Source organism: Sturnira hondurensis, unplaced genomic scaffold (genome assembly GCF_014824575.4).
Source record: "Sturnira hondurensis isolate 20B ecotype Veracruz unplaced genomic scaffold, ASM1482457v3 Scaffold0022201, whole genome shotgun sequence".
In the NCBI taxonomy this organism is placed as follows: Eukaryota; Metazoa; Chordata; class Mammalia; order Chiroptera; family Phyllostomidae; genus Sturnira; species Sturnira hondurensis.
This window is the reverse complement of record NW_028094832.1, coordinates 2,907,777-2,928,464: the sequence shown is the minus strand read 5'-3', so window position 1 is coordinate 2,928,464 and position 20,688 is coordinate 2,907,777. Positions and strand designations below refer to the sequence as shown.

The 20,688-nt window shown below is 40.1% G+C and overlaps 1 protein-coding gene across 1 annotated transcript in view; it reads left to right on the top strand.

Annotated features, from left to right (window-relative positions):
• LOC118978955 (metabotropic glutamate receptor 1-like) overlaps nt 1–20,109 on the top strand; it is a 65,726-nt gene extending 45,617 nt beyond the window's left edge. The window contains exon 3 of the mRNA XM_037034788.1: nt 19,910–20,109. Coding sequence (XP_036890683.1) covers nt 19,910–20,109 — 200 coding nt within the window. The remainder of the gene's footprint in view (nt 1–19,909) is intronic.
• Nucleotides 20,110–20,688: the final 579 nt, after the last annotated feature.

The window sequence follows — 20,688 nt, the reverse complement described above, 5'->3', positions numbered from 1 at the left end:
CTCCACTTCAGAAATTATTTCTAAATTATCTGCCTCATGTTTTATGTCCACAAGTGTTTACCAAGTGCTTTCATGTACCTGGCACCAGACTGAACACCGAGCTGGTTTTCTGCTTCACTTTGTCAGAAGAGCTTGCCTAAGGGGTCAGAATACACCAGAGACTCAGTGCTCGCTGTGCTGCTTGCAGGAGCTTGCCTGGCAGCTGGAGAAGAGATGGGGATCAGGCAGACACTGAGCTGGGGAAGGGGAAATGGTGCAGAGAGCCTGACAAAGGTGTTCATATTAAAATGAGGCACTGAGTTTTGCTTTTATTCCTTTGACAAAGCAGATGCTAGTTCAGCTGACACACTCAACAAAATATAGGCAAATGAACATTATTAGGGAAAAGATTTCCTTTTTTGTTCTGTATTGTGAGAGGAGGAGGCATGGTCAGCGAAAACTTTACACAGGCTGGAAATGTTTCCTGGGGTATAGTGCTACATTGCATCTAAAGGGTCCTCATTGTCATTCAGGTAGCAATCTGCTGCTAGGATGGGAGATGAAAGACAGGATTGTTGTTGCTGAACTCTCCCTCTGAACTGGCTTCTCCATGTGCTGTTTCTAATGGTTGTCTGAAAGGCCTCCAGACGAGTACCTCATTTGAGACAGCAGCTATGGAAATATACATGGTTTTAAAAAAGGATTCTGATTGTTCAGCCCAAGCGCTAACTAGGACTGGCGTGCGTTGGTTTAGCCAATGTCTTCAGAGCGCCATTGATAGCTCTAAAATGCTGGCATGGGGAGTTAAAGAAAATGAAGCAGATGTATCGATCACCATTTCACTGGCAGAAATTATGGATAGAGAGGCAAAGGGAGATGTTTGTTCTAGCCAGGTTTAATATAGTTGTATGAACCAAGGAGCAAAATTATCTTATAATTTATAGAATGTTTTACAGTGTCTAAAACTTAAAATTTCATTCAGAAATTAGAAAGCCAATATGGTTGGAGCACTTTAGTATTTCAAACCTTACGTTTCATTCCTTGGAGCCTGTTGCATGACTGGAACCATAGCACTGACCATAGGTGCTGCGTAAAAGCACTTGGAAAGCCTGTGTGCTGGGAATTAGGATGAGTAACATGCAGCTTCGGAGGCAATTTTTGTTTAAAAGCAACACCCACTCAGCGTCTTAGATATGAGCTTTGTGCAACTTTGAGGTGACAGGTGGCATGGGAAGGCCATCTATGGATAAAATCAGAGATAAGAAAGGGGGAAAGGGAAAAAGGAGGCAACTTCCTTAAAGACTCAAAGCTAGTACTCCTTATTGGAGCATGTTGTTGAATAGCTTTCATGGGTTTTTTGTTGCTATTGTTGATGTTTTTAAGTTGTCGAAACTTTATAAAAAACAGTCTCAGTTTTTGAATATTTTATTTATTTATATTTTATTTATTTTTAGAGAATTGGGAAGGGAGGGAGAGAGGGAGAGAAGCACCAATGTGTAGTTGCCTCTTGCACGCCCCCCTACTGGGAATCCAGCCTGCAACCCAGGCCTGTGCCCTGACTGGGAATAGAACCAGGACCCTTTGGTTCACAGGCCTGCGCTCAATCCACTGAGCTATACCAGCTAGGAGAAACACTCTCTCTCATTCTTAAAAAGTTATTATCTTGTTCTTACTGTTTAAAATGATAAATAATATTTTTTATCTCTATGAAGAAAACTTAAGCACAGACAAGGAGTCTGTCCAGTGTCCCCTCCCCTTCTTCACTGGAAACACAGCATCCCTCTTGAATGCAAAAAGCATAGAATTGTCCTTTTCTTCCAATGCAATCCATAAAAGAACCATGAGTTCTCAACTGTGGAGATGTATAACGTCAATAAATCATCGGTTATCAAAAACCAAAAGCAGACTAGCATTCTCTTCTAAAGCCGAGTTACACTGGCTTTATCAGCTGGAATTTTGTATTTCATCCCTTTTGGTGCACATTCATCACATCTAAGCTATGGATAGTTTAAGCACTGGTTCAAGGTTTAAACAGGTGCCCGGGGAATTAATCACTCTGTACTTTGTTCTCATTCTCTTCATTGAACGTAAGACTTCAGAGACTTGCAGAATTCTTCATTACAGATTCACCACAATGCGTCATTGTAAAGTGGGCATGACACTGGAGGACTGTCAGCAATCAACTAGGTAAATGTGATTTTGGTGGCTCAAAGAGTCACAGAATCTTCCAGAAACTACCCGTCAGAGACAGTTGTAGCATCCCTGGGCGGGTGGGGGGGTGGGTAGGTTTTGCTTTGTTAGTACATCTAAGAAGCTGCTGTGGACATCTAAGCAGAGATTAAGTTTACTCTTGATTTTATACATTGTGCTAATATGAGGGTTTTATGTGTACTACGGTATGGGTGGTGTGAGAACACTTTGACATATTAACTAATTACATTCTCTCTTCTGCTGAGTGTACAAGCTTCTGCTTCACTGCTCCAAGGAAGAAAACATTAAATCAAAAGCTAAACGAAGACATCAGATCTGATCTTTTGCAGTTCCACTGCTTAGGGCCTGAGGGGGCACGTGATGCAGAATTACATGTGGTCTAAGGAAAGCCAGTTTTTCTCCCCTGAAACTAGAAACGGCTTTTTACGTTGAGACAGACGGGAGAATGCTACAGGTAATCAAGAGTTAGTTATTGAGGATTTCTGACCATCCTCCGCCCCTCCCCCTAAACCTGTGGCTCTCATATGGTTTTGGGGGATCTGAAAACAGAGAGGATTGGTGAGGTTTGCAACCATGGGGGTTGGGCACAGGGGGGCGGGAGAAATGGGAATGTGCAGGCAGCAAGACTCTCTTTTCGTGGCTTGGAAGCAACAGAGCAGAAATGACTGGGTTGGGTCCGGACCTACGGGGCTGAGACAATTGCACAGTTCTCCGTACTCAGTGAGGGGGAGGACAGCGCACTTTTACCTGTGAGCTCGAACACAGTAAGGAACTGCCTTTTACATCCTCCCCAGCTTCCCCACAGCCCTCAACAGAGTGGAGGCAGCTCAGTGTTTCCCCAGGGCCCAGGGGGATGTAGGGATGGCTGAGAGAGTAGCGCCCCAGTGACCTTGCTGCTGCTCCTGGAGCTTGCGCCAGGAGCACCCCCTGCGAACAGATGACCCGAGGCCAGCTCGAGCAACGTCTGTGTCAGCAAAGCATCCTCTAAAACACACAGAATTGCGAAAGTACTTTTCCACGAAGGGACATCGGTCTGCGATGTGCTCACAAATGTTTGGAGGTGAAGGTAGGAAAATGATAAAGCAGTTGTGATAGAATAATAACATTTGGGAAATCTGAAATTACTTCAAACTTCACAGTTAAAAACCTAGAGAGACAGAATGAGAGAGAGAGAGAGAGAGTTAAGAAATACAAATTAAAGCTAGTTGAAGAGCTGCAGGATGTCATTTATTGAAAAATACTAGCAATGCATCACTGAATTAATAATAGCCCACGACCTACATCTCTACAACTGAAAAAAGAAAAGGAAGTGCATACAGACTCACGGAAGTTTGAGGATAAATAGTGCTAGGAGTCGAATAAGTGTTCATTTCTCTTAAGTTCAAGTTCATATAAAGTGAATTGAATGTGGCGCGAGGCAGCCCATAGTTTGCAGAAAGATAAGATTTAGAAAAATGGGCATTTTTGGTGAGTTAAATGAAAAAATGCCCGATTTTATCTAGAAACACTTATTTAAAATGAAACTAATCTTTTAAAAATTAGTATCAAACTCATTGATAAAATATCTATTAAGCACTCTGTTCCCAGGGAACTACAGGGAAGGTGACTTGGTTGTAGCTATGAAGGTGTGATGTTTTCAAAGTGATTGAGTCTTTTGGAAAGATATATAACTATAAATGGAGACCCATGGAACAATAGAATGTAAGAATTACTATACAAAGTGTCTAAGTAAGATGCTTTGGCAGTAAGTATAGCTTATTTTCAGTGGAGAACCAGAAAAGCTTTTGTGGAGGAGGTGGCATTTCAGTTGCATTTTGAAGGACCAGTGGGATTTTAGTAGCTAGAGGTGCAATGTTAAGGGTAGCCCTTTTGAAAAGACGAATGTGAATTGGCGTATAGGTGCAGGTGAGGGGGTGAGTAGTGGGTGGATGGGTGCCCTACACGTGCTGCTTTGGGACTGGAAACCAGGTATAATGGAGCAGGTAGGCATATAGGCAGATGGGAGCACAATCCAGAGGTCCTTGATTCCTTAGGGTATTTCTGGGCTTTCATCTTTTTGAACAGTTAACTCCTTTACTCACCTGGGGGTTATTTTGATATCTCTTTTTAAGCAACGATCCAATGTAATACTCCCCCCCCTATAGCTAGTCTATTGTCCTAAACATCATTTATTATGTAATTTTCTTTGACTCCATTCTTTCTCTACTCTCTTACACTCCCACTAAGTCACCAAGTTCTATCAAATCCACTTCTAAATATTCCTCAAATAGTTCCACTTTCTTCATTCTCATTTTCAACCCTTCGAACCTCGATTGTCTCTTGCCCAAACTACTCCATCACTTTCCAAAGAGTCTCTGGCATCCATTCTTCTTCTGATCCATTCAAAAAGGAAAATATGATCCAGTCATTGCCTGTTTAAAATTCTTCAGCAGCTTCCCACTGCTCTTAGATCAAATTCAAAATCTCACATCACACAGAGTTTGTGTGATTGGGCTCCTGTTCCCTTCTGCAGAGTCATGTCTCATCACATTTCCGTTAATCCGGATGTTCCAGCCACAGGGAATTTCTCTCTGGTCTCCCCCACCTTCTCTAAGCCAGGATGACTCTTTACGTAGCTGCTGAATCAGAGCTCTGCTCATAAGTCACTTTCCCACAGTAGCTTCTTCTGATTCCTGAACATGGGTTAATTTGTCCTTGAAAATACTCCCCCAGTGTCCCACACATCTCCTTTATCATGAGTGCAATTACTTATTTTATAGGACTGTCTCCCCGACAAGACTACAGACACTACAAGGGCAGGATCTTGATTGTGCTCTCTTCCCAACACCTAGTGTACGTCCTGGTAGGTAGAGATGATACGGATGTACTTACTGAGTGATCAAATTCTTCCCATCCCCTAAAGTCTCTTTCTGGCCATCTAGAATAATTTTAACGAATTCTATTGCAGTGCTAGTATAGATCTCAATCTTCACCCATGGCCTCCTTCTCTATTATCTGTCTACTTATCATCTACCATCATCTTTCTAACCTACCATCCATCAATCATCATTAATCTACTTTCATTAATATTACTATCCTCTATTTCAACTGTTGCAATTTTAAATTGTTTTGATATCTTATTTAAAAGTAATTATTTTGTTAACTCTTTTCTGCTTATTTTTCCTATGTGAGCCCACAAATCCTTAGGATTTGAGTAGAAATATGTAAAGCTATACTTTGGAAGGGACCAATACCTTTGTAATAGTGTTTGTACTTTATAATACTTTCTGCAATAGAGGCATGTTAGGCTTCCCCATTTAATCATATCATTTCTTAAGTCTCTAAGGAATGTTTATAATTTCTTGTAACTATGAAAACTTGGAAGAAAATACAAATGCATGTTTACTTAATATCTGGACAGAAATGATTTTTGAAATATTAAAGCAGTAGAAGAGCTAACGATGGAAAAGGCTGACTGATACAACTATATAGCAATGAAAACAATAGCATATGTTTAAGCACATTATAAATAAATTAAAAGACAAGTGAGAAGCTGAAAGAACAATCGCAACAGAGATGCCAAATGGCTTCTATCATACCAAATAAAGAAATGACACTAACGGATAAGAAAAATGTTATATTTTCAAAGAAAAATGGACAAAGAACCCTAACAGCTTTCAGAAAAGGCATAGACTATTTTTTTAACTAATTCTAAATCTGACAGATTACTGTTTGCCTTGGCTATTTTTAGATCACACATAAGGCTCTTTTAGTCGACTGATATTTCTTACCAGGTATTTAAAGTCACTAGAGCCTTTGTTGAATATAGATTACAATATTCAATATTTTATTTTAATATCTTCCTAGTGCTTTTCAATAGATGTTCAGGTAAAAAGACATAAAGGAAAGTGGTATTTTCTACATTTCATAAAGAAAGGAGAAAGGCTTTGGTACTTGACTGGCTATAAACATGTGTGAACCAGTGTACTTTTTAGGAGTATGTTGATTTCAATACCTTACAGTGTTTATTAGCATTTTATTTTATTGTCATTGATCCAAGTATTTTGCATTTTGTTGCTCTGAGGAATTAGGATCTGAGTTTTCTCAGATAATTTCTTTTGTTATTTACTTTTAGAAGTGAGAATGATGCTTTGCTGTAAATGCTGCAAATTCATCATGGAATTGGTGAGTTTATTACACAAAAATCAACAAAGTAATAACTTTGTGTTTCCACCATCTACATTCTGAGGATACAGAAATCGAAGACTGAGGCAGCCACTGGGATCTCCCTGGAGTGTGTGAATGCTGTATCTTGTATTGCTGTAATAGGTGATACATACTAGGTTTGAAAGGAGGCAGCATGTTATACCCCTCTTCTCCTTCCAGTCCAGGAATGATTATGAAGGAATCAGAGAGCTAGTAATCAAAGTATCACTTTTCTTTCTGGAGGTACAGGCGTTTAGGTGGCCACCCATAATGGCCATTTTTTCTGTGCACACCTTTGTGTAACTCCCCCTCCCCCATCCTTGAAAGTGCAGAGGACTTGTTGCTGTGTCTAACCAACAGAATACAGCAAAGGTGATGGAATGTCACCCCCACGATTATCTTACATTATGCGAGACTTTCTTGCCCAGAGATTCACTCTAGAGACTCTCTTTCCTGGCAATAATTGACCGTGTTGAAAAAGCCCATCCGGTAAGGAACTGTGGGTGTATTGCAGGTGGCCTTTCAGAGTTCTGGGCGGTGTCCAGCCAAGAACTAGCAGGAAGCCACAGACCCCAGCCAGCAAGTTGAGTGAGGCAGGAAGCAGATTGTTTTCCCCAGTCCAACCATCCCATGAGAATGCAGCCTCAGTCACAACCTCACAAAACCCTGAGCAGAGGACCCAGTTGAGCTGTGCCTCATGATCGACAGAAACTGTGAAATAATAAATGTGTCTTCTTTTAAGTCACGGAATTTGTTGTAGTTTGTTACATAGCATAGAAAACGAATACAGCCCTGGCTGGTGTAGCTCAGTGGATAGAGCACGGACCTGCGAACCAGACGATCGCGGTTCGATTCCCAGTCAGGGCACATGCCTGGGTTGCAGGCCAGTTTCCGGCAGGGGCCAGTTCCCTGCAGGGGATGCACAAGAAGCAACCATACATTGATGTTTCCTTCCTCTCTTCTTCCCTTCTCCTCTAAAGATAAATAAAATAAATAAATAAATAAATAAATAAATTAAAAAAAAAAAGAAAACGAATACAGCTTTTCTTCCCTTAGATTTGATTTATTTGTTTTGCCACTGAAAACAGTGCTCAAATGAATATCTTTGTTCACATATCCTTATATATTGATGCTTTTTTGTAGAATAGATTTTTTCAGGAGTGTGATTGCTGTTTATGTTTTTTTAATTTTAATAAATGATGCCAGGTTGTTGTCTGAGGAAGCTCTAAAGAGTCACATTTTCCCAGTGTGTGTGAGAGTAGAGCTCCATCTTTTCCTTAACCTTTGCTAGTAATGGGCCCTCACCAAGGACTGCAATTCTTTCCAGTCACCTAGGTATACAGGGATTTTCATTTTTACTTCAATTTACATGGCATTGCCTTTCAGTGAGTCTGAATATAACTTCATGTTTCTTCATCACAGGGGTTAGCTCTTCTGTGAATTTCTCATATTCTTTGCCAATTTTTCCCTCCAGCTTTTTTGTTTTGTTTTGTTTTTGTCTCTTTTTCATTTTGTAGTAGCTCTTTGTATATTATAGATACTAAACTCAATCCTATATGTTGCAGATTTTTTTAACCCTAATCTGTTTTTTTTCCTTACTAGACCGTCATGGTAAAAATTAAAAGTTTTGCTAAAACAGATATTTTTGTTTTCATTAATAATTGCTGAGTTTCTAGTTTCAGTTTTGCTTAATAAGGTCTTCTGTTCCTTCCCATCCCCCCAAGATGCTTGTACTTTTAGGCCTTTATTCTAGCTGAAATTTCTTTTCATACCTGGAGTAATTAAGGTTGGGATTTATTTTCTTCATGGTGTGTAGCCAGTTGTACTAGCAAAATATCAATTGCCAAATTAACCTTCCTAAAACATAAAAAACTAGAGTAAAGTAATTACCACAAAAGACATTGAAAATATTCAAAAATTGACTTTTGGAAAGGGGATCAGTGTCAGTGGATTTAAAACTGCATTTTAACAAGACCCCAGGTGATGCATGCATCCATTCCTGTTTGGGAAATGCTGATTTACACCAAGGCAGGCAATGGAAGATTTGGGAAGCTTCCTCTGAGTTTCAAAGTTATTGCTGGGGAGTTTTTTCACGCAGCGTCCACTTACATAGTTTTCATTGCTCCTGTGTCCCGGGTGTGTTTCCTTTCTCTTTTCACACTTTCTGACTATTTTGTTTGTTATGATTTTCCCTTAATTGTGCTTATAATAGACTTATCTATTTTACTAACCTTTTAAAAAACAAACATTTTTTTTGTTCTGCTACTGTGTTCTTTTATTAATTTTAGCTTTAGCTTTATCTTAACTAATTATTTTTGTGTTTTTTGGTTTAGTTTTTGTCTAATTTCTAAATAAATATTTTTCTCTTTTTTCCCCATGAAAACATGCAATTTATAGTTTTTATTGAGTATAGCTTTTGCTCTGTTCCTTAGGTTTTGGCCAAAGTTTTATTTTTCAAGTTTTTATTTTTGTTTTTATTTAAATGTAATCTAGAATTATGATTTTTAATTTCAAAGCAAATAAAACATTTTGAGCCCTGGCTAGTGTAGCTCACTGGATTGTGCGCTGGCCTGTTAATAAAAGGGTTGTAGGTTCAATCCGCAGTCAGGGCACATGCCTGGGTTGCCAGCCTGGTCCCCAGTGTGGGGTATGCAAGAGGCAACGACACATTGATGTTTCTCTCCTTCTCCTCCTTCCTCTAAAAATAAATAACATCTTAAAAAAACATTTTTATCTAACACAATTGTTTTGTGATTAAAATTTTAATAATAAATTAAAAAAATTAAATTTTAAAATTTAAAGCTTTGTTTAAGTTTTTTTCTGTGTCTGTTTGTATATTTGGATTTTGTACATATTGTCTGGACATACAAAGATTATGTATTCTGTATTTCTGTGGAAATGATGACTCTTAATTCCTCTGTGCTTTTACTTTTTAATTTTATTTTTGTTTCAGATCTGTGTTGAAAGAGGTCCTTATCTGGAACTCTGGTTAAAGACATAGGCATAGGTCAAAGATTGCTGATCACTACTCTTTCTTCATCTTCTTCTATCCTGAGATCTCTGTGGTGTTTTTTTTTTCAGACAGTGCACTCATTGGCAAAGTTTCTGAATTATTTTGCATTCATAAAATGTTTTGTAGACGTGAATGCCTTCTTTATTTTTTATTTGTCTCTAGGTGCAGATATTTGTGCTTAAAACATATTATGCCTCTGCCCCTCTGTTTGAATTTCTGTATGTGAGACCAGAAATCTGTATATAAGTTATCATTGTCCTACCTACCTTCCCTTTATTGTGGTGCTTCTTCCCTTGGTCGTCTAAATTCCATACATTTCTGGGCATGTGCCTTCAGGACATAAGCAGTGTCTGCTTTCCTCTTATAATAGCCATGTTTCTTTAAAACCCATTTGCCCGATTTCCTGTAATGCCCTTGAGAGTGATCACATCTTTGAGGGTGATTTCCCACTAGCTTTTACCCTGGACTCCACAGGCAGTTTTAAGGGTATACATCTTATTGGCTTGCAGAGTCACGGCTCCTTCTGGGAAAGCCTCCCTTATTGCTCTCTGAGACCCTGCCTCTTGTTTTGCTAGATTTCATTAGGTTTTTATATTTTCCGCACACTCAAAGACACCTCTTGTTCTTTAGATATCCCCTTTATGAGCAGTTAGACCCACGTTTGCTTTTTTTATTTCGTATCTTTCTAGCTGGCCTTCAATATTTTATTTTTTTTCTTTGATAACTTTTTAGCCTATCCTCTAAGAACTCAACATTCTGTCTAAAGAAAACACGTTCCCTCCCTGTATTCAACATCATCTCTTTCACTCTCCCATTGCATCTGTTCCAACACTAAGTGAAGTGCAGTAAGCCAACGCAGCCCCTCCTGGGCTTCCTCAGTAAACACGATTCTTTACAATATGTTCCAGGCATTTAAAATTGGCTCTCAGTCTCCGAGTTTGCAGTCGTTTCATTTGTGGGTTGGTTTTCTTCGTTTCATGAAACCCTGGCTCCATTTCGTTTTTATTAAGAGTATCCTATCCCTTCCGTGTATGAAGCCTTAGTGAACCTCTGAAATGCAAAGCCAGGTTCCTGGTCATTTCGATAGCAAATGATAGCCTCTTTGAGGCCATGGGTTTGGAGGATGACTTTAAAACCTGTGAAAAGACTACACGAAGCCAAAAGATCAATTTTTCCATAATTTTCTTTTTAAATCTTGCATTTCAAGACAGCATACACAAATGCAATCTGGGGCAGCCTGTTGAGTGCCAGCTGCCTGGGCCTGGGGAGAGAACTCCTTTAGAACTCTGTGGTCTGTGGATTAGCTGCATTTCCACCCCGGGGACCAGCCAGCCCATCTGACTGACAAACAATAAAACAAACTAGTTTTAACTATCCACAAATGCCTAAAAGTCCTGCACACTAGAGCTTTGCCTACTTTAAGGACAACCTTTCTTGCAACAGAAGAGGCTCTCTTACCTGTAATGTAATTCCTGGCCCACTGGCCTGTTTTAAACCTTGGCTGTGCCTGGATAAGTCAGGTAAAATTTAACCACAGAGAACCACGTGGACTATGATTACTAAGCCCCACATTCCCTCAACAATTTAAATCCAGCCACACAGTGATAGTAAAAGTCACAGAAAACCACTGGGATCAAAACCCAGGTGGCTTAGGGCTCCTCCTCAGGCATTCAAGCTTTCAAACCCCTTCTCCGTCTTTCTATGCTCAGTACACATTGCAGCCCAGTGTTTGTTGCTCTGTATCTCTAGCCCATGGTTTGGTGATGTTGGGCTAAAGAGGGTAAATCCATAACATTTCTCTTCATTTTCTGAGTTTGGAGGGGGAATGTACATACAGGAATTCAAATGTCAGATGATAGAAAAAAACTTCCGCCTTTTAGAGAATGGTGCTTGACCTACAGCCACACTCTGTCTCTCTCACATGCCCTCCCAACCTGTGAATTGAACTAATCTGCTCCTAACTCCAGGCCTTGCAAAGACAGAACCTTCCCGGTAAAGTTGCTAATAGGTGAGAAGAAAACATGGGTGCCCTGAGAAGTCTGCATTCTGACACAGGGAAAGGAACTGCACTCTTTGCCTCTGTTCCTTCTTCCCACTGTCAAGGGTGCAAAAGTCTTTCAGCCTTTGGGAAAGTATAGATGAGGGGCAGAGATGCCCTCTTGAGAGGTAGAGCTCCCCCTCCACTATGGAAATGGAAAGCCTGGGAGGCAGGGAAGTGCCTCTCCTTTCTTTATCATAGTGTACTTATATGAAAGGCTTTTCCTAACTGACGAGGTTCTTAGCTCTGATTGGGATTTGGGTTGGAAGACAGGAGTGGGATATATTAGCTGAACTTTAACAGATGAGTAGGTTTTTAGTAGCAGGAAAGGCATTTTAGACAGAGGAACAGCACCAGTAAGGAGAGCTGTACAATTGCAGAGCGTGTTCGGGGAGCAGGGAGGAGTCCAGTGTGGTGAGAACACTGGCAAAGGCGGCTGGAGATGAGGCTGGGGGGGTCATGCAGGACCTGGGTTTTGAAGTACATTTTTTTTCATGCTAATAACTTTGGAATTTATCCTGTAAGGACTTATTTAAAGTTTTAAGCAGGGAAATGGTTTTGATGTTTACATTTTTGAATGATAGTTCAATCAGTAGGTGGAATGGTGAAGGGGCAGCTTGGAAATGTGCAATAGATCTGAGACTCGAAGGACAAACTGGGGTTGTCTGGAAGAACTGTGAGCAAATCTGTGCCTGGAAGTTTTGTAGAATTAAATGAGAACCAGGATTAATCTAGGGAGTTCAAATACTTTCATTAGTGCTCTGTGTGGGTGGAGGAACTTTGCAAACTCACAGAAAATCAGACTAATGGGACTCAAACGTGCTGGCATCTCTGTGCTGTTGAGACTCCAAGCTGCCCCCTGTCTGTTTCAGTCCATGTTTTATCGATCGCCCAGGCTAGGAATTTTTCTTTGAAATCATTCTAAGGCCCGAGATTTACCTTTCCACTCCCCAACCCTCTTCACCTTTCCTGGGCCCTCATTACCTCACACTGTGGTGATTGTTGTCTCCAACAATCAAAAAGTAACCATTTGATCATCTTAGTGTCAAAGAGTTTGGGTTCTGTATTAATTTTAGGGGTTAAATTTATGGTGCAGTCTCCCTCCCTCCCTCCATGGGTCTGCTTGAGGGTCCACACAGTCAGAGACACAAAGGCGTGGAGTATTGGCTTTATTCAGGTGTGTACACGGACTGAGAACTTGTGAAGATTGAATTTATCCATGTCGTCACAAGTGAGGTGCTGTGATGCACGCCTGACGGGGCTCACTGCGAGGACATTGCCTCATGCATCTGAAGAAGCAGAACGGAGAAGCAGCAAAGGAAGAGGGTAGACCCTCCTAACTTCTGAGCCAAAGTGACTCCCACTGGAAACATTCCCCAGTGGGTTAGGCTTTTACCAGCTTCAAATTGACTTGTTTTTTTTTCTGTCCAGGGAGAGAAACAACTTACAGTGTCTGAAACATCATTTCTCTCCCCAGAGATTGCTTTACATTCTTCTGTGAGTCCCCTTCTTTTTTCCCCACTTTGTTTCTTGTGTTCACCTTCTCATATCTCCCTAAAAATTTTACTTTGCTGAAATGTTCAGCATTCTCCAGCTTCTTTTCCAAGCACACATAAACAAATCTGCTAAGGCACCTAATAAGGGACTGGCAGGGAGCACAGTCCAGACTCCTTAGGAGCAATGTATTATATATTAATGCATCTCAGTTTTTTTCTCCCTGTTAGACTTAGAACAACATCAATTCATCTCTATGCTGATTTTTCTTAATTGAATAACAGAGGAATGAATGAGAGAACTAGATCTCAGTGTTCACACCATAGTAAGCCCCCTAAAAGCAAAATTTTGCAGACATTGATTTTTTTATCTTTATTTTCAAAGATTTTTCTTTATTTTATTTTTAGATAGAAGGGAAGAGAGGGACAAAGAGAGGGAGAAACACCAATGTGAGGTTGCCTGTTGTGCATCCCATACTGGGGACCTGGCCTGCAACCCAGGCATGTGACCTAGGCTGGGAATCGAACCTGCAACCCTTTGGTTTGCAGGCTGGCATTCAATCCACTGAGCCACACCAGCCAGGGCAAATTTTGCAAAATTTTATTTTGGGGCCTGAAATTTAAATGTTTGTCTCTGCTGACAGTGTTTTATAAGGAATAAAGTGAAAGAACCCCTAACTTTTTGGATACTGATTGGTCACGTGCCACAATTTGATACAGATACATAAAGACACAACTAGAGATGAAGGAGTCATTAACAGGAAAGATCAACTGTACACCTCATTAAATTAGTATTAAAAACAATGAATGCCAGGTCCCGATCAAAAGAAGTATCCAAACTATAAAGGCAGCGTGAGGACTGGGAAGAGTAAATCTGTGGTCCCAGTCCCTTTGCCTGACATGCGGAGCCCGCTCCCTCCAGGTAAAAAGCAGCCAGTAGTCCTAGTCAGGGGCATACCCTTTACTGGCAGTTATTACATGAAAGTAGGCCCGAGGCCTTACAATTCTGTTTTTTTTTCATACTTGCATGTCATTAGTATTTCTATGTCATAAGTTCCTGGAATCAATCATAATACAATCTTTGCATGACAGCTACTATATTTTCTATACTGTATTAATCATTTCATAAGTTTGGTACCGGCAGGAGGTTTGCATTTTAAACAAAATACTTAGGTGAGCATAATTAATGATTTCATTGTTAATAGTATCGTGCAAAACATGGAAAAATTATTTTCAATGGCAGGTACTCAAGCATAGCAAAAATTTGGAAACTGATTTTAAATGATAATCATGCAATTTCATTGAGCTGTGTTGTTGAGAATCTACTAGATTCATGACTGAACTCTCAAATTTTGGAGGATGTGCTAAGAATCCTGTACTCATTTAAAAAGGGGCCCAGGGCTTTGATAATACAAAAAAAAAAAATGCTGACATGTCATATGAGCTGCTACTGGACAAGTCCTCTAAGGAGCCAAAGGTGAAGTTTCATTGGTCATCACAATTAACTGAAGCTGATGTTCAGATCGTAGTACATTATCCAACTAAATAATCTGCTCGATCAAGGGGATAAAAATGTGCATAAGCTCAGCACTATATTGCATGTGTGTTCACCACTGGAACCCAAATTTCAAACCAGTGTTCATGGAGCAAAAGTCTTATATAATCGGATATCTTTTCAGACTGTGGTCTTGTCACTAAAATGGCATGTGGTGCGGTGAGTTTGCTGGACACCCAAAGGAACCGTAATGTGCTCCTGATTCCACAGGCAGTGTGAACCTGTTAGATGTGTTTGGTCTAACTTCTCGGGTGGCAGGCTCCGGCCTGATTGGCTTAATGTCAAATTGGCTTAATTGTCAAAGAAATCTGTCGAATTGGCACTTTAAGGTAGGGGAAATGACATATCTGTGCTCATTTTCATGGTATCCTCGGCTACTTAAGGAAGCACTTGGAATCTCAGTAATGGAAGTGTCTTAGAAGTCATTTATTTCCTCTCTCGCACCCTGCCTTTCTTCAGGGTGACGCTTCTTCCATAAACTCTGCATTAGTGCTCATCTTTGCTCTGCAAACTTGGAGGTCATCTCTCTCTCCTTTGATCTTTTTTGGTATTTTTTTCTGCACTTCTTCTATGTCACTTATCACTTCCTAGCTGGTAGTTAGCCTGTTCCTGTCTTATCCCTCAGTAGGGCTGTGTAATATGTGAATTATCTTTGTGCGCACTATTGGACTTGCATGGTGCCTGGCCCAGGGCAGGGCTCAATAAGTGTATGGGATGAGTGATGAGATGCAATTCTGCCGGAGGATTCTGGCAAGACCGCTTACATTGACATTTTATACTCTAAGGTTAGAGTTAATCTCTATTGATCAGCTTCTCAACCTCCCTGAAAAATGATCTCCTAGCCTCACCTTGAGCACCTGTAGTGATGGCGAATTCATTTCTTCCAGAGGTAGTCCATTCCATTTCCAACAGCTCCAAGTGTGAATCCCTTTTCCTCTTTGCTGATGGTATTCTGATCCTGAGACTCAGATTTATGATGAGCCCAGCTAAGGCTACTTTAACTATGCTAAAAATCTCTTGTTTTGATGAGCCTAAAGCCTAGAGCTGTTCACATTCTGCCTGACATAGCTGGAATTTTGAGCACTACCGTCTTTTCAACGATCTCTTCCATGGATTCAGAGGGCTGGGAAAGACCTAGAGACTGGCTAGCTGACCTTACGTAACTTTCAGAGGGTCAGATGAAAAAGGGGCCTCAGCAGCCCTAAGTTGTTGTGATCAGGCACACAGGGAGGGAGGCTCATTTTCACCTTCTGGTCTGCCTAACGGAGCCAGTAGCTATATATTCCCACATATTTCACATAGGCAGTAAACCATATGCTGCAACAGAAGCTTCCCACTTTCAAGCTGCAATGTGCATGGCATGGACTTTATCACGAGCATAAACTACTGCCTCTCACCTCTCAACCCTTTACATGTTCACTTGTTGGCTTGTCACCCACAACGGGGCAGACGATTGTTGGTCTTCCATCAACTGACTGACTGTGGAGTGATGTTGGGTGCGTATTAATTCTCTTGACGAGGAGAGGCTCAGAATTTCACCATAGAAACATGCTTGAGCAATAAATTTGATGATATAATTTTTAGCAATGAGACAGTTTTGATTCTCAAACAGGGATAATTTGTTATAATGCTAAGTAGCATTTAATGTTACCCACTGAAATGCACTTGGGTTTCGCACAGGAAACAGATGATATTTGGTCTGAAAACACTATGTGAATTTACTTTTTTATACAGACTGTTGCTTACTAAAAGATTTTCATGTTCTGCTATGCCAGGGAATGACTGCTATATTAGATTATATAACTAGCCATAGTAAACTAGGGAAATAAATGGTTGATGTTAAAGGTGGCTCTGTTTATGGAAAACACACTCAAAAATTGTTATTTTACAAGTTTTAACTGTGTTCTAGAACTAAAATGTAGACACTATGTTGGATAATATGCTCAATGTTAGGGAGAATTCTGCCTAACATGGGTTTTCCAAAGGAAATTCTGATTTTATTTTTTGTTCATCTCTCTGACATGCTGTATCTGTGTTTTAAATATCATTATATATCCAAGTGCTGACTAAATTAGTTGATTTTTAATAATTCCAAAATTTTTAGTAGAGGACAGTTTTAATACTGTATAATAAAATAAGTCCATGAAACTGTAGGGCAGATATTTGCTAGGACAGGAAGTACCTCAAATACCAAATAACTATGGTTAAGGAAAATGTCTTAAATAGAATTTTATAAAAATTTGTAAATCTAGAATGTGTTTTAAAACTGTGCAATATTTTACTGTCTTGTGTTAGAGCCAATTTAACCCATTTACTCTCTGAAAGCTATAGCCATTTTTGTATTCTCAACACTGGGCTCCAAATTGCCTATCCAGCCTCTCTCCCGCCCATATCCCTTTATAAAATGAATGGCCCAGCTTTATCAATCTCCTTTTTGAAATTTGAGCATATCTAGAACTTTCATCCTGTGTTCCTACAGTTTCCTCATACTGGAGGGCCCAAGAAACTTGCTTGGATTCACTCATTGGTGAAGGTCAAACCTGGTTATGTGTCAATTTCTAGCAAATGACAATCCATCCTGATTTACCCAGTCTGAATGAAATATTTCTACAGAATATTATTTAGACCTCCATTTTGCATTTAAATCATTTCATGGTTAGTTTATTTCATCTCAATCTATAGAACTTAATTTCTGTGACTTGCCAGTTGGCCATGCATTATTCTTTATTATTCACATATATTGTATACAGGATGGCACAAAAGTAGGTTTATAGTTTTGAGTACATGACTTTATTTCTGTTATTATTTATTAATTATTTTCCATATGAACATCTGTAAACTTACTTTTGCCCCACCTTGTATAGATTATAGAATGTGATTTTTAAAAGATGTATAAAGTGATGTTAACATACCTCTACATTGTGAAATAATTGTTTCAGTTTTTAAGGTCTTCTTTTGCATAATTCAGTGAATTTTATACATCTTTGCTAGACTTACTCTGAGGCATTTAATATTGTTGATAGTTATAAACTCACCTTTGTTCTTGACCATAGTGTCTCTGAATTTTCCAAGACATAGTTTATCATGTGTTCTTTCTAACTTGAATCCTTATCTTCCTCCACTGAACTAATTCCTTTGTTATATGAACATAGAAAATGTTCTCTACTCATTAAAAAAATTCTCTAGTAGCTCCTTGTCTATTCTCCTCTCTCTTTTCATTTATGGCCAAGGATACAGACGTGATAGCCTGTACTTCTTTCTGTTTTTTCCTTCTTCCTTCCCAGCCACTTCCCCACCGGCTGAAGTCCAGTTCATGGCCACCACCACTGAATGTGCTCTGTCACAAGACCTCTGAGACTTAAAGCCAGGGGCCATTTTCCAAGTCCTTATATTGGTGTTTCTGTATTATAGAACATTGTTGATAATGATAATGCATAACAGCCACAATAGTTATAATATAGTAATAATAATATGTGGAGGAACCTATATAAAGGATACATGGACAACAACTGAGAAGGGTGGAAATGGGAGGGAGGGGGGAGGATGGGAGGTAGGATGGGATGGGAGTAATAGACAGAAAACTGTACTTGAAAAATAATTAAATAAAAAAATTGGAAAAAAAATAAAATAAAATAAAAAATATGAGGCAATAAAAAAAATAATATGTGATAAAATTTCCCAAGAGATTTTTTTGTGTGGTGGTACTCTACACCTATTATATATTTCAAAACAGATATTATTATCACAGATGAGATGGCATAGTCCATTGTTCAAGGTCATGGTGAGTGAGTCCTACGGGGAAGTCTGCCTAATATGACAGTTCAAACTCTGTCCAGTTCTTGCCTCTTCCTTAAATTTTGGGCTCTAACTCTCTTCTGGTTCACTTCATAAAAAATCCATCCTGTTTTTCTTAACACTTTCAGGTTTCCCCTCCGTGACACATACCCCCAATCTGGCTCCACCAGGGCCTTGTCATTCGTGTTCTTCTTATGTTTTCTGTCTTTCCTTGTATGACTTTATTCACGCCCATGGCACTAGCTATCATTCATCATCCTGACTTCTTTATATCCAGAAAAAAAACATGGCACTTGTCTCGAGGCTAGCTGAGTGACAAATGAATGAATGGATGAGACTATAAACTCATGTCTACCACATTCATATTTCTGACCCAGACCTTAGCAGAGTGAGAGACTAAAACAGTCTCATATCTTTACTGGTTGGGGTCCAGGCAATTCAGCTCAATGTTTACAAAAACAAACTTGTAAGCTTTTTATCCCATACCCGCTCCCCGTCCTACCTCCCTGATCCAGATTAAAACCACCATCCATCACCTGTTTGCCCACTACAGAAACCTGGCAGTCACAGAAGTCCTTCTCATGCCAGCTTCAGGAATCAGGAATCAAAATCTAGCAATGCAGATTTCTAGCTTTCATTCTTCTATCGTGCACCAATGTTGGTGATGTGATTGACTCTTCCGGAAGGAATAGAATACTCACAGATGTTATCTCTTCTGGGGGAAATTGAGTTACTGTTTTTCCATGGGAAGAGAAAGAGTCTTTCTAGTTTGGCACCTTATTTTTTCAGATTGCAAGAAAAGAGAGAAATATCTACTCCTTGTCTCCCACCTCTATTGAAGACTTTTAGGAATATAAAATAATGAAAGAGAAAATTTTGAAGAAACTAAAATATTCCTCTGAAAGTTAGGTATTTTGGCACTTGTTTGAGACTTTCAAAATTTTCGTTTCTAACGTTCAAAAAAGGTGGCCGCAAATAATAAACTGTCCAATTTATTAAAATCTTAATTGGTGAACAAACAAATGTCATTTTTTTCTCACTTCAGTCTTTCAAAATGAAGTCATGGTGTATTCTCACGGCAAAGGTCTGTGTGCACTTCTGCGATGTCCTTCTACGGCGACTGTCCTGTTGGAATGCTGGCCCAGGCCAGAGGCAGCAAAATAAAGGTTGTAATGTTAGAACAGAATATTTTATACCAAGTGTGGTGAAGCTGGCAATTACTATTTCTTCACAATGATATAGGTACATCTAGAGCCACTGGAAATCGTACCTAACAGACATTATATGTAACTTAAAAGATTGATTTATAAAACTCTTTTTAATGATATTTTATATTGTTATGGACTCTATGGTGTTTGTAGCTTTTAATGGCCAGAGACCTTCCTGATTGGCCAGGATAGAGGTCGTGCCCCCTTCTGGTGTAGATGAGAGAATACAGGGGTCCAGCCCTACTCTCCCACCTTGGGACATCCCAGCATCAGAATTCCTTGTGGTGTAAACTAAGGATTCCATTGAGACAGCAACAGAGCTTGACATCTTTCTGTGCTCGGTCTTGTTTCTTTCTGCTTCTTTTCCTTCCACAGGTATAGTCCCCAAAAGCATGTTGTAATAAACATCCTACCCGTTAATCTCCATCTCAGAGTTTGCTTCCGAGGGAACCCAACCTGCAACAACCCTAAGTAAAAGCCTGATGCAGCTTTGGCAGAATAGCACAGCGGTATGTGAACGCTGTGAGGCTTTCCCTAGTATAGGAAATTTGCAAAGGTTACAGAGTAAATGGATTCCTTCGTCCCGGCAACATTTACCCATCGAGCACTCTCGGGCATACAGAGATGAATAAGACACAATCCCTCATTTTCGGGGAGGGAGATAAACACACAGGCATTCACAGAACAACATCGTAAGTGCTACAGCAGAGGACCACACGAGGTGCTCGTGGGACGTGCAGGAGGGACCGGTGAAAACGGCCAGATGCTCCTGAGGACTTTGTAGGAGACAGTCCTTGACGTGGAAATAAGAATCAAGATGGGGAGGAATCTGGGCAGCAGGAGCAGCATGCGAAGAGGCACAAAGGCAAGCAGGAGGCAGCTTCGGTTGGCAGCCGTGTACGATGTCAGGGGAGAGCCGAGTCAGGCTGGAATGAGGGTGAAGGAAGGCAGGGAGTCATGGAAAACCATCCTAGTGAAGTAGCTGGGGCCAGAGCTAAGTCGGGAGTGGTTGCCTAGTAATAAGGTGTACAACGAGGAGATAAAGAAACCTAATGCAGACCGATTATTTCCTATGGGGAGCGTTGAGACAGAAGTTAGCGAAAAGCACAGAAGAGCAATCAGCAGGGTAAAGGACACCTAGAGTGCGTTGCTGTGAAAGGCGGGAGAGAGGGGAACTTCAGAGAAGCTGTGGTCAACACTGTTACATCTTC